This window comes from Ascaphus truei, chromosome 18 (genome assembly GCF_040206685.1).
Source record: "Ascaphus truei isolate aAscTru1 chromosome 18, aAscTru1.hap1, whole genome shotgun sequence".
NCBI classification, from domain to species: Eukaryota; Metazoa; Chordata; class Amphibia; order Anura; family Ascaphidae; genus Ascaphus; species Ascaphus truei.
Genome location: NC_134500.1, coordinates 8,324,727 through 8,342,682, shown reverse-complemented (window position 1 = coordinate 8,342,682; position 17,956 = coordinate 8,324,727). Strand labels below are relative to the sequence as shown.

At 51.0% G+C, this 17,956-nt stretch overlaps 1 protein-coding gene across 4 annotated transcripts; it reads left to right on the top strand.

Moving 5' to 3' along the window:
- The first annotated feature begins 510 nt into the window (after positions 1-510).
- On the top strand, positions 511-17,429 carry INTS14 (integrator complex subunit 14). Of its 4 annotated transcripts, none has more exons than XM_075575343.1 (12): positions 511-649; positions 1,899-2,159; positions 2,599-2,706; positions 3,560-3,715; positions 4,480-4,598; positions 5,361-5,503; positions 8,737-8,829; positions 8,921-9,065; positions 9,237-9,370; positions 10,524-10,642; positions 13,145-13,210; positions 14,975-17,429. In XM_075575343.1, exons 1-12 carry the CDS (start codon positions 641-643, stop codon positions 15,224-15,226), a joined length of 1,605 nt encoding a protein of 534 aa, XP_075431458.1. In that variant the 5' UTR covers positions 511-640; the 3' UTR covers positions 15,227-17,429. The 4 variants fall into 4 exon arrangements, with proteins under 4 accessions (XP_075431458.1, XP_075431457.1, XP_075431459.1 ...); XM_075575342.1 differs by lacking the exon at positions 511-649 and adding an exon at positions 1,207-1,267; XM_075575344.1 differs by lacking the exon at positions 511-649 and adding an exon at positions 1,387-1,492.
- The last annotated feature ends 527 nt before the right edge of the window (positions 17,430-17,956 follow it).

Here is a 17,956-nt window from a genome sequence, read left to right as displayed (position 1 = left end):
CAAAGTGGGGATATTCGCCAAGGATAACAGGAAATGTGTATTCCACATTTAAATATTAAAATATATATTAAATATTATTAAATAAATTATAATTGAATTAAATATATTAAATTATATTTTATATATTAAAATATTCCACAGAATACACTGACAGGACACATCTGGGGCTAAGGGACACAGGGGGACAGTGCAGGCCTCCACTCCGAGGGACAGACTGAGACTATTAGTGACAACAGCCTTCAGTAGACAGGCAGTGACTAAGGAATGACAACTGTGTTATATTTAGAGGTCAACCTCCAAGGGTGTAAACGTGTGAGTTTTGGGGTCTCCAGACCACAAGATGGCACTTTAATGGAAACATTCTGTTTTTTTATCAGCGAGACTCCATGTAAGTCTATGAGAGTTATGATACAAATCAGAAAGACTGAACCTAAATAAGTGACAGGTCTGAGACTGGCAGTGAGAGCAGGAATGACCGGGATGCCACTGCTGAGCTCTGACATACAAGTAAAGGAAGGAGGGACAGGTGGGTCACTCAGTCACCTCTCTATAAGGTGGCAGAGCTGTAACCACAGGAGAAATGCCAGCACAGTGCCACCCTCCAGCCAGACACAGATAATGACCAAGCTGTGTCACCCCAATGGGACTTGTGAGTATGTCACAGGGGTCATTCTGCTATCACTGAATTCAGGGGACAGAACAGGTGTGACAGGCTCTGGTGTGAGGGTGACAGGCTCTGGTGACAAGCCCTGGTGTGAGGGTGACGGGTGACAGGCTCTGGTGACACAAGCCCTGGTGTGAGGGTGACAGGCTCTGGTGACATAAGCCCTGGCGTGAGGGCGACAGGCTCTGGTGACAAACCCTGGCGTGAGGGCGACAGGCTCTGGTGACAAGCCCTGGTGTGAGGGTGACAGGCTCTGGTGACAAGCCCTGGTGTGAGGGTGACAGGCTCTGGTGACAAGCCCTGGTGTGAGGGTGACAGGCTCTGGTGACAAGCCCTGGTGTGAGGGTGACAGGCTCTGGTGACAAGCCCTGGTGTGAGGGTGACAGGCTTTGGTGACACAAGCCCTGGTGTGAGGGTGACAGGCCCTGGCGTGAGGGTGACAGGCTCTGATGAGAAGCCCTGGTGTGAGGGTGACAGGCTCTGGTGACACAAGCCCTGGTGTGAGGGTGACAGGCAGCGCAGGCGGAACGCATGTGTCTGGCCCATGTTTCCGGGGGAAGCTTGAGCGGTGCGCAGCCGCGGGGAGCTCGGAAAAGTCTCCGGGTAACGTGTGTGTGTGTGTGTGTGTGTGTGTGTGTGTGTGTGTGTGTGTGTGTGTGTGTGTGTGTGTGTGTGTGTGTGTGTGTGTGTGTGTGTGTGTGTGTGTGTGTGTGTGTGTGTGTGTGTGTGTGTGTGTGTGTGTGTGTGTGTCGTTACTGTGTGTCCAGTGCCGGGATGTCTTTGTTGAAATGCATGTCTGTAAATTAAATCTGTCAATTACGCTGAGAGGTACGTGTCCCTGATGCCTGTGTATTAGGAGGGGGTGGGAGGTATGTGTCCCTGATGTCGGTGTATTAGGAGGGGGTGGGAGGTATGTGTCCCTGGTGTCTGTGTAAAAGGAGTGGGTGAGCGGTATGTGTTCCCGATGTCTGTGTATTAGGAGGATTTGAGAGGTATGTGTCCCTGATGTCTGTGTATTATGAGAGGTGCATTTCCCTGATGTCTGTGTATTATTAGATGAGGTACATGTTCCCGATGTCTGTGTATTATTAGCTGATGAGAGGTAGGTGTTCCTGATGTCTGTGTAATAGGAGGGGTGAGAGGTAGGTGTTCCTGATGTGTATTAGGAGGGTGAAAGGTAAGTGTCCCTATGTGTATATTGGCTATGTATGTCTGATATGTTTGCTTGTTGTAGGTTTCCTGCTCATCGTGCCCCACTGCCCGATCAGTCACCATGCCAACAGTGGTGGTGATGGACGTGTCTCTCTCCATGACGCGGCCCGTGTCGGTGGAGGGATTGGAGGAACATCAGCGCAAACACCTGGCGGCTCACGGCCTCACCATGCTCTTTGAACATATGGCTACCAACTACAAGCTGGAATTCACTGCCCTGGTGGTGTTTTCTTCCCTGTGGGAGTTGATGGTTCCTTTCACCAGAGATTACAACACACTTCAGGTGCAGGAAAGTCATAGTAACCAGTACACAATGTGTGTGAGCAGTCTGGGATCCGTGTATTAAGGGATCTGCATTAATGCAGCTAGTGGTTGAATTGGAATGTGCCTCATTGTATCAAGGTGTAGAAGACGTTTTAGTGATTTAACTGCTGTCATTTTTCTATGTTTGTTTTTTGTTTGGGGATTAAAACACCAAGTCTGAGCTTGCAAATATCCCCCCCCCCCCCCCCAAAAAAAGCTCAGGGTATCAAGATATCCCAGCTTCAGCACAGGTGGCTCAAATAGGGGCTCATTTGTAGAGCTTTGAGCTACCTGTGCTGAAGCAGGGATTGATTGAGCCACCTGTGCTGAAGCAGTGACTCACCCTCTCTCTATCTCTCTCATCTCTAAAACTATTTGTGTCCCATGGATGCGATGAACTCTCTTTGCCGCTCTTTCAGGAAGCATTAAGCAACATGGATGACTATGATAAGACCTGCCTGGAGTCCGCTCTGCAAGGCGTGTGCAACGTGGTGCAGCAGGAGTGGGGCGCGGCGATCCCCTGCCAGGTAACGGGGGCAAGTGGGGGGGTCACACACAGAGCCAGCAGAACCTAGGGAGTGAGCGTCAGCCTTGCGGTCCCTGATGTTTTTGTGACTGGGGTTAGAGATCTCATGCTGTTTCATTGCCGGTGACCAAGCACTGCAGATACCTCCGGGATGTTACAACGGAAACAAAGGAGGAGACGTTGTATATGACAGAAAGTTTCCAATATACTGTATGACGTATCATTAACGTAGGTCAGGGTTGATCAGCACAGTCCTCGAGCCCCCCCCAACAGGTCAGGTTTTCAGGATATCTCGGCTTCAGCACAGTCTTCGCTTTAGCCACCTGTACTGAAGCAGGGACTGATTGAGCATCTTGTACTGAAGCTGGGATATCCTGAAAACCTGACCTGTTGGGAGGGAGGGGTGGGGGGCGGCTTGAGGACTGAAGTTGGCCGCCCCTGAATTAGAGGATGGGAGCAAGAATAGGAGCTCATGCACTGAAAGTGGATGGAGAAGATGTACCTAACTGAAAGAGTAGTTGGTGCATGGAGTAGCCCATAGTGGTAGAAGTCAGTACGGAAAAGGAATGTAAGAATGATTGGGATAGGAACGAGGGTGCCCTAAGTGGGGGGGAACAAGCATGGCTTGGTATAATGGGCAAACTGGTTGGGTAATGTTGTCGTTATTTGCTGTGAATTTCTGAGCAACAAATTCTGCAGCTAATGTAATAAATCTTCTTAAAAGGACAAAGACACATCGGCGTGATTGTTTCAAGCAGGATGCTATCGTACATGTTCTGCTAGTTTGGCAGTGAATGTGTTAACCGCTCAGTGTTCCCAGCTCCTGCTGACACCCCAAATCTTTTCTGGTTCAGGTAGTGCTGGTTACTGACGGGTGCCTGGGCATCGGGAGGGGGTCCCTACACCACTCTCTGGCCACCCTAAGCCAACGCAGCGATAGCAACAGGTTCCCTCTGCCCTTCGCGTTCCCCTCCAAGCTGTACATCATGTGCATGGCGAACCTGGAGGAGGTAAGAGGCCGCGCCAGCCCTGTGAGCGTTATCGGGGGTTGGTAAAGCAGCCGTCCAAGCTGCCGTTTTTTTTTTATTTGATTGTATTTTTCCCTTTTAATCTGCGCATCAATACAATCCACACAGTGATAAGTAATTAGCTAAGTTGCCGATCGATCCGTTCTCCTGTGATTGATCGCGGAAGATTCGGCTCGAGATTTCACTAAATGTCTGCCAGTGCAGCAGAAGAGGACCAAAGATGCAGAGTTCTGTGGGGAAGGTCATGTGACCAGGCAGTTACTAAATACAATTGGTGCACTGCTAGAGAGGGGGCAGGGCTCAAAAAGGTGTGTGCCAGAGCCTGTTTCAGAAGAGGAAGGGGATGTGACTTTGTAAATGGTTGCTGTAGAAACCAAAAATGCTTGTTACATTATAATACATAAAAAATTTAATTCAGAGTTGTTGGTTTTTTTTTTTTTTTTTTTAAATAGTGTTTTGTCATAATACAGAACTGATTTATATAAAAAAAAAAAAAAAAACACAGATGTAGGAAATTGCTTGGTCTCCAGCTTCAAAAGTCCCCATCCTGTCATGTAAATGTGTAGTGTTCAGACAACGGGGATGCCCGCTCTGTATGTCCTTACAAAGCCTGTTTGTTTAATGGAGCAGGATAGAGCAACCCATGCAGAGAGAGGGGGGGGGGGAGGTGAAACCTGGTTACTGCAGGTGTGACCGTGTTAGCTCATGCTGTCCAAGCGCTTAGGATCCGTCTCTCGTGTTTGCAGCTGCAGAGCTCGGATTCCCTGGACTGCCTTGAACGACTGATCGATTTGAACAACGGCGAGGGTCAGATCTTCACTATTGACGGGCCGCTGTGTCTGAAGAACGTCCAGTCCATGTTTGGGTGAGAAGGTTTGCGCCGGTCAGACACCAATCCCATGAAAACTGGGAGGATTTAAGCATGTTCAACCACTGGTGCGGTAGTACCGCTGAATGTCGCTGCCCGTGGAATGTGTGTAAGACGTGGCCTGGGCAGTGATCTGTCGGTGTTATTACCGCGGCGATCAGTGAACGGTGAGGATTTACCATGGAGGGATTGCCAATTCACAATCATTTGTTTAGAATTTTAACATAAACACAAAGTGAAAGTATCCATTCGCTAAGCGGCTGAATCTGTAACTTGCCATTTAAAGGAGAAATCCAAGGATTGAAGCAGGGGGTCTCCGGAGCTGAACCCCTTTCATTTAAGCTCCGGGGACCCCTTGCTTCATGAGATGCTTACCTCTGAAGTGGGTGCCGATAGCCGCTCTGGCTGAGCTGGCTGGGCTTTAAAGTTTAAAGCTCCCGCGTCACGTGGGCCAATCGGAAGCCGCACCGATGACATCACAGTTTGCTACTGGCCCGCACAGCAGCTTTGAAATGCCGCCATAATGTGAACCCTTGTAGTGGAGCGGCAGCTACTACGGAGGTAAGTATTTTCAGAAACGGGGTTCCCGGAGCTGAAATGAATGGGGTTCGGCTCTGGAAAGCGCTAACGGTTGTGCCATTTATTTAATAGAAAACACTCGTTATTGCTGTGACTTCAGTGCCCATTTTCTAAGTGCTTTCCCCCACTGATCACAATAAGTGTCCGCGGTTTGATAATTGACGTGTCGCTGCCTTTCAGCAAGCTGATCGATGTGGCGTACACGCCGTTCCACGCCGTGCTCAAGTGCGGGAACCTCGCGTCAGATGTGCAAGTGTTTCCCAGGCCGGAGTCCGTCGTCATAGACGAAGAGATAGAACCCGTCCCCAAAGCCATTAACTCAGGTAACCCGCCGGATCTGTGAGGCAGAACCCGTCCCCAAAGCCATTAACTCAGGTAACCCGCCGGATCTGGGAGACAGAACCCGTCCCCAAAGCCATTAACTCAGGTAACCCGCCGGATCTAGGAGGCAGAACCCGTCCCCAAAGCCATTAACTCCGGTAACCCGCCGGATCTGGGAGACAGAACCCGTCCCCAAAGCCATTAACTCCGGTAACCCGCCGGATCTGGGAGACAGAACCCGTCCCCAAAGCCATTAACTCCGGTAACCTGCCGGATCTGGGAGACAGAACCCGTCCCCAAAGCCATTAACTCAGGTAACACGCCGGATCTGGGAGGCAGAACCCGTCCCCAAAGCCATTAACTCAGGTAACCTGCCGGATCTGGGAGACAGAACCCATCCCCAAAGCCATTAACTCAGGTAACACGCCGGATCTGGGAGGCAGAACCCGTCCCCAAAGCCATTAACTCCGGTAACCCGCCGGATCTGGGAGACAGAACCCGTCCCCAAAGCCATTAACTCCGGTAACCTGCCGGATCTGGGAGACAGAACCCGTCCCCAAAGCCATTAACTCAGGTAACACGCCGGATCTGGGAGGCAGAACCCGTCCCCAAAGCCATTAACTCCGGTAACACGCCGGATCTGGGAGGCAGAACCCGTCTCCAAAGCCATTAACTCAGGTAACCTGACGGATCTGTGAGACAGAACCCGTCCCCAAAGCCATTAACTCAGGTAACCTGCCGGATCTGGGAGACAGAACCCGTCCCCAAAGCCATTAACTCAGGTAACCTGCCGGATCTGGGAGGCAGAACCCGTCCCCAAAGCCCTTAACTCCGGTAACCTGCCGGATCTGGGAGACAGAACCCGTCCCCAAAGCCATTAACTCCGGTAACCCGCCGGATCTGGGAGACAGAACCCGTCCCCAAAGCCATTAACTCCGGTAACCTGCCGGATCTGGGAGACAGAACCCGTCCCCAAAGCCATTAACTCCGGTAACCTGCCGGATCTGGGAGGCAGAACCCGTCCCCAAAGCCATTAACTCCGGTAACCCGCCGGATCTGGGAGGCAGAACCCGTCCCCAAAGCCATTAACTCAGGTAACCCGCCGTATCTGGGAGGCAGAACCCGTCCCCAAAGCCATTAACTCAGGTAACCCGCCGTATCTGGGAGGCAGAACCCGTCCCCAAAGCCATTAACTCCGGTAACCCGCCGGATCTGGGAGACAGAACCCGTCCCCAAAGCCATTAACTCAGGTAACCCGCCGTATCTGGGAGGCCGCCGCATGACGGGTTTGGGAAGACTCGTGCCACTGACTTCAAAGCAGTGTATCGGCTTTTATTCAGTATGCTGTGACATTGTCATCCCCGTGCTGGGAAAGATATGAGCCCCGTTTCAACATGCACATGTCACTGCATATTAAATAAGATCCCATTCTACATATTGGGGGGGGGAGTGTGTGTGTGTTGGGGCATAGGATGATAAGATACAGTAAGGTGGAATCCATACGTCAGGACACCTCCTCTGTTTCCTCCTCCCATCCTACACCGCTTCCTAACTCTCCTCCTGCCTTCCTTGACTCTTTTTAAGCTGTCACAGAGATGGATATATCACTGCTGATCTCCTCTTCTCCCTCTACCATCTGCCCTCTTGACCCCATTCCCTCTCATCTCCTAAAACCTCTTGCTCCTACTATAATCCCTACGCTCGCACACATTTTTTACTCCTCCCTCTACTCTGGGACCTTTCCATCCTCCTTCAAACATGCAACATTTATACCATTACTCAAAAACAGCAAGCTTGACCCTACCTGTCTTTCTAACTACCGACCTGCCTTTTGCCTCTAAACTCCTTGAAAGTATTGTATTCTCTCGCTTGCTCCACTTTCGCAACACCTATTTTCTCCTAGACCCTCTACAACAGGCCTGCACATGTCCAGTCCCTGAGGGCCGCAAACAGGCCAGGTTTTCAGGATATCCCTACTTCAGCACCGCTGGCTCAATTAGTGGCTCAGTATGACTGAGCCACTAATTGAGCCAGCTGTGCTGAAGTAGGGATATCCTGAAAACCTGGCCTTTTTGCGGCCCTCAGGGACTGGACTTGTGCAGTCCTGCTCTACAATCTGGCTTCCGCACTGCTCACTCGACTGAAACAGCCCTCACTAAAATAACTAATGACCTCCATGTTGCCAAAAACAGAGGTCATTACACTCTGCTCATATTACTCGACCTCTCTGCAGCATTTGACACCGTGGACCATCCTCTTCTCCTTCACATTCTCCATACTCTTGGTATTCGTAACAAAGCTCTATCCTGGATCTCCTCTTACCTCTCCCATCATACTTTCAGCGTCTCTCCTGCCTAGATGACCTAATCACATCTCTTGATCTCACATCTCTAGATGACCTAATCACATCTCTTGGGTTCAAATATCACCTCTATGCTGACGACACACAGATTTACTTTTCGACCCCTGACCTTACACCTGCTATATAGACCAAAGTTTCTGAATGTCTCTCTGCGATATCATCCTGGATGGCCCTCTGCCGACTCACACTTGGCAAAAACAGAGCTCCTCATACTTCCTCCCAAACATGGCCCTACTACCTCCTTCCACATTACTGGAAGTTTAGTCATACACCCAGTAGCGCAAGCACAATGCCTCGGGGTCACACTCGACTCCTCTCTCACATTCAAGATGTATCTAAAACATGTTGCTTTTTCCTCCGCAATATCACAAAGATACGCCCTTTCCTCTGTTACTCGACTGCTAAAACTCTGACTCAGGCCCTCATTCTCTCCCGTCTCTGTTACTGTAACCTCCTGCTGTCCGGCCTTCCTGCCTCCCGTACAATCTACAACAAAAAAGGCAAAAAGCAGCACACTGTCTAGCGAGCCAGGTGGTATAAAAATATGAAAATGTATTGTCTATTAAACATTGCCAAAAGGAGGTGTGAAGCCTCCTACGCGTTTCGCACGACAAAGTGCTTTATCACGGAATATTTAATGTGAAATCCCCGGCTAAAACAACAACAGCTCCACCCAGCATAGTTTCATTGCCTCTGAGTTCATGAAGTGTTTGATGGTGCGCCTCTAATGCGTGTTTGCTTGATCTCAGGAACCACCGTGCAAAATGTGGTTACTGCATTTTAAGAGGTGTCTCAATGCATAGCGAACAGACACACAACTTTCCAAAATATATATACTGTGTGTGTATATATCTGTCGTCTTCTCCCCCCCAGAGCTGGAAATCGTGGGGTTTATTGACATTGCGGATATTTCCAGCCCGGCTGTCCTGTCTCGCCACCTGGTTTTACCCATCGCGCTGAACAGAGGTAAGCAAGCATGTGTTATACTGCGGAGAGAGTGTGCCACCAGTATAAGAAATGTCTCCAAGGGTATAACCTGCTCCCCTGCCTACTGCAGAGGGGGATGACGTTGGGACCGGTCTCACTGATGACATCGAGGACGAAAATTCAGCCAATCAGATCACAGGCAAAATCCCCAATTTCTGCGTCCTGCTTCACGGCAGCCTGAAGGTGGAAGGGATGGTCGCCGTTGTGCAGCTGGGGTAAGGGTGCATGGCCCGGCTGGCAGCCAGTGGGTTAATTCCTGTAAGCTCTTTGATGCAATGAATGTATTTGGGATGTTTGGTTACGGCTGCCCCTCTGTGGGGCGCTTGGGAATGTTACACCTGTTACCTCTGGATACATACCCCTGGGCCGTGTCTCTCCGTCTCTAGCTCTGACTGGCACGGCATGCTATACTCCCAGGCAGACAGCAAGAAGAAGTCCAACCTGATGATGTCTCTGTTTGAACCCGGGCTCGAGCCCATGCCGTGGCTGGGAAAGACGCTTCAACTGGGACCCATATCAGGTTGGGGGTTCGGCGCTCTCTTTCTGGGGGGGGGGAGGGGCGCAGCTAGGATCGTTTACTGGGCTGACCCAATGTATGACGTGCCATAGAATGTAGTGATCCTGTGTATCATCGCAGGGGGGGGCTTATATCAGGGGGGCTCAACTCCAGTCCCCAAGTCTCCCCAAACAGGTCAGGTTTTCAGGATATCCCAGCTTCAGCACAGGTGGCTCAATCAGAGGCTCAGTCTTCGAAGTCGAAGACTGAGCCTCTGATTGAGTCACTTGTGCGAAGCAGGTATAGCCTGAAAACCTGACCTGTTGGGGAGATTTGGGGTCTGGAGTTGAGCCCCCTTGGCTTAGGACTATGGTTCTCCACCTTCTTTGCAAAGTGACACCCCAAGCTAACGTCTGATGAACGCAAATAGGACGGCATCAATTCATCCCGTGGCACAGCTTTAAAAAAATCATTTTGGGGGAGGGGGGAGAGACCTCGGGGGAGGGGGGAGAGACCTCGGGGGAGGGGGGAGAGACCTCGGGGGAGGGGGGAGAGACCTCGGGGGAGGGGGAGAGACCTCGGGGGAGGGGGAGAGACCTGGGGGGAGGGTGGAGAGACCTGGGGGGAGGGTGGAGAGACTTCGGGGGAGGGTGGAGAGACCTGGGGGGAGGGTGGAGAGACCTCGGGGGAGGGGGATTGCTGCTATAAAAATCACATTTTATTTTCGATTTCTTTCTTTTTTGATTCACTAAATTCTTGTGTCCCAAATGACCACGGGCCGTGACACCCGGACTTGGGATCACTGGCTTCGATGTTCAGCTCGGTAGGGGCAGAGCGGGTGGACTTTATTTCTTTTTAAATCAATATTAAAGATAAGTTGATGGAATATTGAAGGCAGCACTTTTAAAATAGCTCAGTTTATCCATAAAAATGTGGACGTTTAGGTTTTCCAAATGAAAAAGTAGTGGTACTCTTTACCACTCTGTAGCGTCACATCTGGATCTGGGGTTTTACTTCTGGTGATGCTGCTTATGTTAAATAGCGGAGGTTATTGCGGCTTTAATAATGTCCCCGCATGTCAAACGGCGCAGACAGTGAGAATGCGTCGGAGGTGCTGGAAACGCGCTTTTATGAATAGGGGGAAAAAATATGTTTTGTTTCTTTTCCCCCCCCAAAGACGCCAAGGAGAATCCGTACGGGGAAGAGGACAATAAAAGCCCGTTCCCCCTGCAGCCCAAGACGAAGAGAAGTTATGCCCAGAATGTGACCGTGTGGATTAAACCCAGCGGGCTGCAGGTAACCGAGACCCCCGGGGGGCTTATTTGGCGAAAGCCTGGGTTCTGCTTCTCTTCTGTTCATGGATGTTCAGTAACTTTGTTTCACGTACAAAGGCGCAATCTGGAAAGCACAAGAACGGAAATCCCTCCCGCGCCGCGTTTTATCGTTTTACCGGCTGTCTGCAGCAAACCAGCCGTAAATCCCTCAGAATGTAAAACTCGCACGGAGATCTCGCCGGTGTTTATATTGAGCTAACGGTCGCCACGTAGAGGTTACAAATGTTTCATCAAAAGGCAACAAAATAGAAATATATAATCCCCGCAATAGCATTTTTGGGATGGCCCCTTTTCTAACACAATGTGGAACCGGCAACTTTGTACAGCCGGGAAACCGACAAACGTACAGCCGGGAAAACGGCAAACGTACAGCCGTGAAAACGGCAAACGTACAGCCGGGAAAACGGCAAACGTACAGCCGGGAAAACGGCAAACGTACAGCCGGGAAACCGGCAAACGTACAGCCGGGAAAACGGCAAACGTTAGTCATGTTTTTGCATGATCAACTTTTCATATTAACCTATTCGGATTAGACAACAAAGTTGCCAAGGCATGGGAAGCGCTGCTTCAGCGCAACACGGCATGAGAAGCGCTGCTTCAGCGCAACACGGCGTGGGAAGCGCTGCTTCAGGGCAACACGGCAAGATGAGCGTTGCTTCAGGGCATCGCGGCGTAAGAAGCGCTGCTTCAGCGCAGCACGGCGTGGGAAGCGCTGCTTCAGCGCAGCACGGCATGGAAAGCACTGCTTCAGCGCAGCACAGCGTAGGAAGCGCTGCTTCAGCGCAGCACGGCGTGGGAAGCGCTGATTCAGGGCAGCACTCAGATCGGCAACTAGGTGAAATGACGGCGTAATTAAAACTCAACCTTTTATTAAGTTCCCTAACGATAGAGATATCAGACAAGCAATGACGTGCAGGCTAAGGGGGCGCGGCGGTTACAGGGGCCCCGCGCTCTTCCCCAAAGCATTTAAATTAAATGCCGGGGAGCGCTCGAGGCCTCTGTAACTTACCTTAGCTTCGGGCGATGTCACCATGGCAACGCTCGCCATTTGACGCCAGTTCCTGGGTAAGGGGGATGCGAGCACTAGGGCTGAGCAGGCAGGGGGGCGCAACGCAGAAAGTTTGCGCACCTCTGGTGTAGACAACACAAAAATGAATAAAATACCCCACAGAATCCAGACCGTCAGACCCTTATTTGCACCTGGGCGCTCCCCTTATCTGAGCGGATATCTTGCTCGGTGTAACCGGGTTCTCTTGAGATTCATTTACTTTTATTCATTTTAGTTTTTTTCCGTTGTCTGCGCGTCATTGCTTGTCGGATTTCTCTTACGTTCTGAATTCTAATAAAAGTTACGTTTTATTACTCCGTCATTTCACCTCTTTGTCGATATGAGTGCGCCACTAAAGCAGCTCTTCTCTCGCCGAATCTGTATTCTCCGCTCCTCCTAGCACCATTTCCACTATATATTAGACTGTAGCAAGAGCTTCCGCCCCCTCGTCCTCCCCTCTCCCTCGTCCTCCCCTCTCCCTCGTCCTCCCGTCTCCCTCGTCCTCCCGTCTCCCTCGTCCTCCCCTCTCCCTCGTCCTCCCCTCTCCCTCGTCCTCCCCTCTCCCTCGTTCTCCCCTCTCCCTTGTCCTCCCCTCGTCCTCCCCTCTCTCTCCCCTCTCCCTCCCCTCTCTCTCCCCTCTCCCTCCCCTCTCCCTCCCCTCTCCTCGTCCTCCCCTCGTCCTCCCCTCTCCCTCGTCCTCCCCTCTCCCTCGTCCTCTCCCTCGTCCTCTCCCTCGTCCTCCCCTTTCCCTCATCCTCCCGTCTCCCTCCACTCTCCCTCGTCCTCCCCTCTCCCTCTCCTCTCCCTCCCCTCTCCCTCGTCCTCCCCTCTCCCTCGTCCACCCCTCTCCCTCGTCCTCCCCTCTCCCTCCACTCTCCCTCGTCCTCCCCTCTCCCTCGTCCTCCCCTCTCCCTCCCCTCTCCCTCGTCCTCCCCTCTCCCTTGTCCTCCCCTCTCCCTAACCTATTCAGGCCCCATTGCCATGTGCAGCCATTGGGCTGCATCCATGGTGCCCCCGAGCTCGTGGTGTCACGCTCGCCTGTTGCTAGAGCGTTTAGATGGCCTGTTGGATTGTGCAATAGGGGCGTGCCGGGAGGCGTGACGTCACGTGAGGGGTTCGCCCTCATTGGCTGACACGCCCACGTGACCCGACCGTCGCACGGCAAAATCAAATGTCTGTGATTCTTCACGCGGTCTGTGGCCACGATCAATGCCTTACGGCATTTTGATCGCGCCACTCACGCAGTCGCGTTAACCATGGACGCGGCCTTTTAGTGTTCCGTGCTGCGCTGCCGGCCGCTCCGGCAACAAAGAGGTTAACAACCGCAGAACAAAAACTGCAGCCGCGAAATGAGTAAATGTGAGTGCCGTTTCCCGAGACTGCAATCTATCTATTGTGTAAACTCTCTCTCTGCAGACGGATGTGCAGAAGATCCTGAGGAACGCCAGGAAACTCCCAGAGAAAACGCAGACCTTCTACAAAGTGAGGGGTGTTAGTTTGGGTGTTTGTGTGGAGCTATCAGCAGAGAAGGGGTTAATCCGTGAATGTTTCCTTCATCAATCGCAACACACACACACACCGGATCTAAAAAGAGGATCTTCTTTCGAGAGGGATCTTTGTTTAGATCTATTCTAAAGGTATGAGACGCCCGGACTTATCCAAAATATGATAAGGACTCGAGCTCCCATCTGAGGCTACATTCAGTGTGTATAAATACAGAACCAAAAACTCGCACTTGTCGTGTGTGTGTGTGTGTGTGCGCGCTCGCGCGTATGCACAGAAACACGAAACCATTTATAAGACACACAAGCAAAATTTAAATTTGAAGTGTGATTAAACCTTTACCAAGAAGCCAAATACCCCACAAAAGGGTCCTAAGCTTAAATCCATCTCGGCTCCAATGCATATATAAACGGGAGTATAGCGTGATAAAGCTTAGCGCTGTTTGTGGATCAGGGCCTAAGTTGTTTAAAGACGTGTGTTTGTTTTGTGTGGAACGGTCCCTTTTTAATGCGTTCTTCCGTGGCTGTGCTGTGTTTGAGTTTGTGTGAGATTGGTTAGCAGAGTTGCGATTCCTGAGTGGCTGGATTTGACTGACCCTCCCTCCCCTCCCTCGGTCACGCACTGACCCTCCCTCCCCTCCCTCGGTCACGCACTGACCCTCCCCCCTCGGTCACGCACTGACCCACCCTCCCTCGGTCACGCACTGACCCACCCTCCCTCGGTCACGCACTGACCCTCCCTCCCTCGGTCACGCACTGACCCTCCCTCCCTCCCTCGGTCACGCACTGAGCCTCCCTCCCTCGGTCATGCACTGACCCACCCTCCCTCGGTCATGCACTGACCCTCCCTCCCTCGGTCACGCACTGACCCTCCCTCCCTCGGTCACGCACTGACCCACCCTCGGTCACGCACTGACGGTCACGCACTGACCCTCCCTCCCTCGGTCACGCACTGACCCTCCCTCGGTCTCGCACTGACCCTCCCCCCTCGGTCCCGCACTGACCCTCCCCCCTCGGTCACGCACTGACCCTCCCTCCCTCGGTCACGCACTGACCCTCCCTCCCTCGGTCACGCACTGACCCTCCCTCCCTCGGTCACGCACTGACCCTCCCTCCCTCGGTCACGCACTGACCCTCCCTCCCTCGGTCACGCACTGACCCACCCTCCCTCCCTCGATCACGCACTGACCCACCCTCCCTCGGTCACGCACTGACCCACCCTCCCTCCCTCGGTCACGCACTGACCCACCCTCCCTCCCTCGGTCACGCACTGACCCACCCTCCCTCCCTCGGTCACGCACTGACCCACCCTCCCTCCCTCGGTCACGCACTGACCCACCCTCCCTCCCTCGGTCACGCACTGACCCACCCTCCCTCCCTCGGTCACGCACTGACCCACCCTCCCTCCCTCGGTCACGCACTGACCCTCCCTCCCTCCCTCGGTCACGCACTGACCCTCCCTCCCTCCCTCGGTCACGCACTGACCCTCCCTCCCTCGGTCACGCACTGACCCTCCCTCCCTCGGTCACGCACTGACCCTCCCTCCCTCGGTCACGCACTGACCCTCCCTCCCTCGGTCACGCACTGACCCTCCCTCCCTGGGTCACGCACTGACCCTCCCTCCCATACCTCGGTCACGCACTGACCCTCCCTCGTTCACGCACTGACCCTCCCTCCCTCGGTCACAAACTGACCCATCTCCTATTCTCTGATCCTAAGAGTTCATTTTTCCAACCCCCCGCAGGAGTTAAACCGCCTGCGCAAGGCAGCCCTGTCCTTCGGCTTCCTGGACCTGTTGAAGGGCGTGTCCGATATGCTGGATAGAGAGTGCACCCTCCTACCCGACACCGCTCATCCCGACGCTGCCTTCCAGCTCTCGCACGCCGCCGCGCAGCTGAAGATCGCCAGCACCGGGAGCTCTGAACATGCCTCCTACGATCATAACATTGTCCCTTTACAGACTGACTTCTCTGGCCGAGGCTCGGACCGGATGTGAGGCCTCTACAAGCTTTGCATTGCTGTGTCCCTTGATAGAGGTGAAGGACCACGCGGCCACATCTGCTGGAGCAGCAACCGTTTTATAGCAGTCGACCACGAAACGCCTTCCCTGCCACGCGAAACATTCCCCCCCCCCACATTTAAAGATACGATTCAGATGTTGAGCTAATAGCCAAAGAGCAGAAAATTAAATATGAATAAGGATCCAACATCCTTATATTGTTACTGACTAGATCAGTGATTCCCAACCTTTTTTGTTTGGAGGAACCCTTGAAGTATTTCGAAAAATCTCAGGGACCCCCTATCTGGCTGACACATATTAGGTTCGACAGGGGTCAGTCACATGTCACACCTCACGAGCCCCCTCTATTCCCCACTCTCTACCCATGTATTCCTCTCCCCTCCGTCTCACTCACTCTCCCCCCTCCCGCCTTGCATGTATTTATCCCTTGCGTCTCGCTTACTCCCTTTTCCTCACTCACTCCCTCCCCCCTCTCTTCTCTCACTCGCCCCTACCTTCCGTCAATTACCCCGCTCTCACTCAATCCACCCTATAAAATACATACCAAAAAAAACCCACCCCCGAGGGAGGTGGGGGGGGGTCTGTTTTCCGTAGGAGAAACCCCTGAGACTGCCTCAAGCAGCCCTGGTTGGGAATCACTGGACTAGTTACAGTTACAAATTATGCAGGTGAGAGTCCCAAATTCCCAGATTTAGGAGTGCCGGCGGCAAACACACTCAGAGTTGGAAGCGGAGAATGTTTTGCCAGCAGCAGGATTTGCAGGTCGCACACAGTATGGCCTGGAGGAGGGTAATCTCTGCTACAAGGTAAGGAGATACTGAGTATGGCACTGCAGAGCAGGAAAATGAGCACAAACAAAACATTTGGCCACCAAAACCTATAGGTCACCTGAAGAAAATCCCATTAGAAATGCACCCGGGATGTTGCTGACAGGGTGAGGAGGATGAGGGGAAATGTCGTTTCTTGGAGAGAACGCGATGCGTCACATGTCCTGGCGCGGCCGTAGCACATTACCGTCCAACTAAGGTTAGGAAACTTAGGAATCGAGCATTTCGTTCAATTTATGGTCAAAACAATTTTCTCACAGCTTTGGTTCCTGATGAAAATCCATGAGCTTTTATTTCAGGTAAAGTACTTGTCTGTGCTGGGGTTTTTAAACACATTGCAAATCTTTCTACAAGTAAAACCGGGCTAAAAAAATATATATAATGCCCCCAAAGTTTTGCATTTTAGTGTATTTCCAAAGGACGTGGAATCCATAACAGGTTTCTTTCAGTCTCTCCTTAGTAATAACCGGTTTGCAGATATTCTGTCACTTATAAAAAAGCAAGGTGAAGAGAGAACAAGTGCCAGGTTCACTCTCGCAGTGAAGATAAACATGGAGTCTGACTCGCTGGCGAACTTCTCGTTGGCTCATCAGTACTTCAGCATACTCCCAATCGTTCCTCGCAGACGGGAAAACCTGGCGCCTGTAAAATTTGTGATGCCCATTTGGGACCTTTTTGTAATATTTCCTGTCTCGTTACTTGACGGTAAAATCAACTTCAATTCGCAATCCTTTTGTTTATTTGTAATAAATTAGGTTTGTTAACTCTCTCTAACTTTAATTTAATAAAAGAACTTTTTTATGAAAAGATCACATGTAATGTCTTATTTTTGTGTCCGTTAGAAAACACCAAAAATAAGCATTTGACTAATTTTGAGTTAAAGGGCAGCGTTGTTTTACCAGTTGAGACTTCTTAATGTCAGAGAGAGAATGGAGAGCACATTGTATCCTGGGATATCGTGTTCCTTTCCGGCTGTCGGTGTACTTACATCATACCTAGGAGGTAGTTATCTAGTAAAGAAGCCAGAATACATACAGCCACTTCTTTATTTTTTTATTCATTTCACTTTTTGTGCAGTGGAAAACAATAATTAAACATAACTTTGTAAACCCAACCGTTTTAAAAGACCGATCCTATTGCCTTGTTAAATTTAATGAAGGAATTTGTCATTTGCTTTCGTAAACTGTGAAAATATATCCCAAGACAGAGAATCGGTACTACCTGTGGGGAGACACGCCATGTTTAATGGTCCCTGAAATAAAGATTTCTGTAAATCAGTACGTGCTTGGCAGCATTAAGTGTAGCAGCTTCATATATCTAGTATGGATCTGATAATAAACACTTCATAAAAATAACACAAGAAAACAGTTATCTTTTACCTAAAGGTGATTTGGTAATTGGTGCATCACAAATATGTAACTAGTTCTTATCTGAACCCGTTTTTTTACTTTGATCTGTCAGGATTAACGTTTTGTTTTAATAGCGATCCTGAAAATGTAGCGGAGTTGCTTGTTCTAACTAGCCATAGTGTAGCATGCGGACAGTATTAGAATTCAGTATAATCTGATTATTCACACTTATTTTTGTCAGCTACTAAATGTTCTCAGACCCGGCAGCAAATAAGGGTCACCGGGCTTCTTGTAACGTCACCCAACAAATAGTTTTGCAAAGAACCCCCGCTCAATACCATGAATAGAGAAATCTAAAAATACACCAAATGATATGAGCGGGGCACGGGGTTTAAACATCTCGAGATATCACACAAAGGAAACCCCCACACATTGCACTCTATCTTTTAATAATTGCACACGCAGATATAGTTCAAGTACAAAAAGAACTCATTATAAAAATCAGCGGAGGAACACGGTCAAGTAGCCAT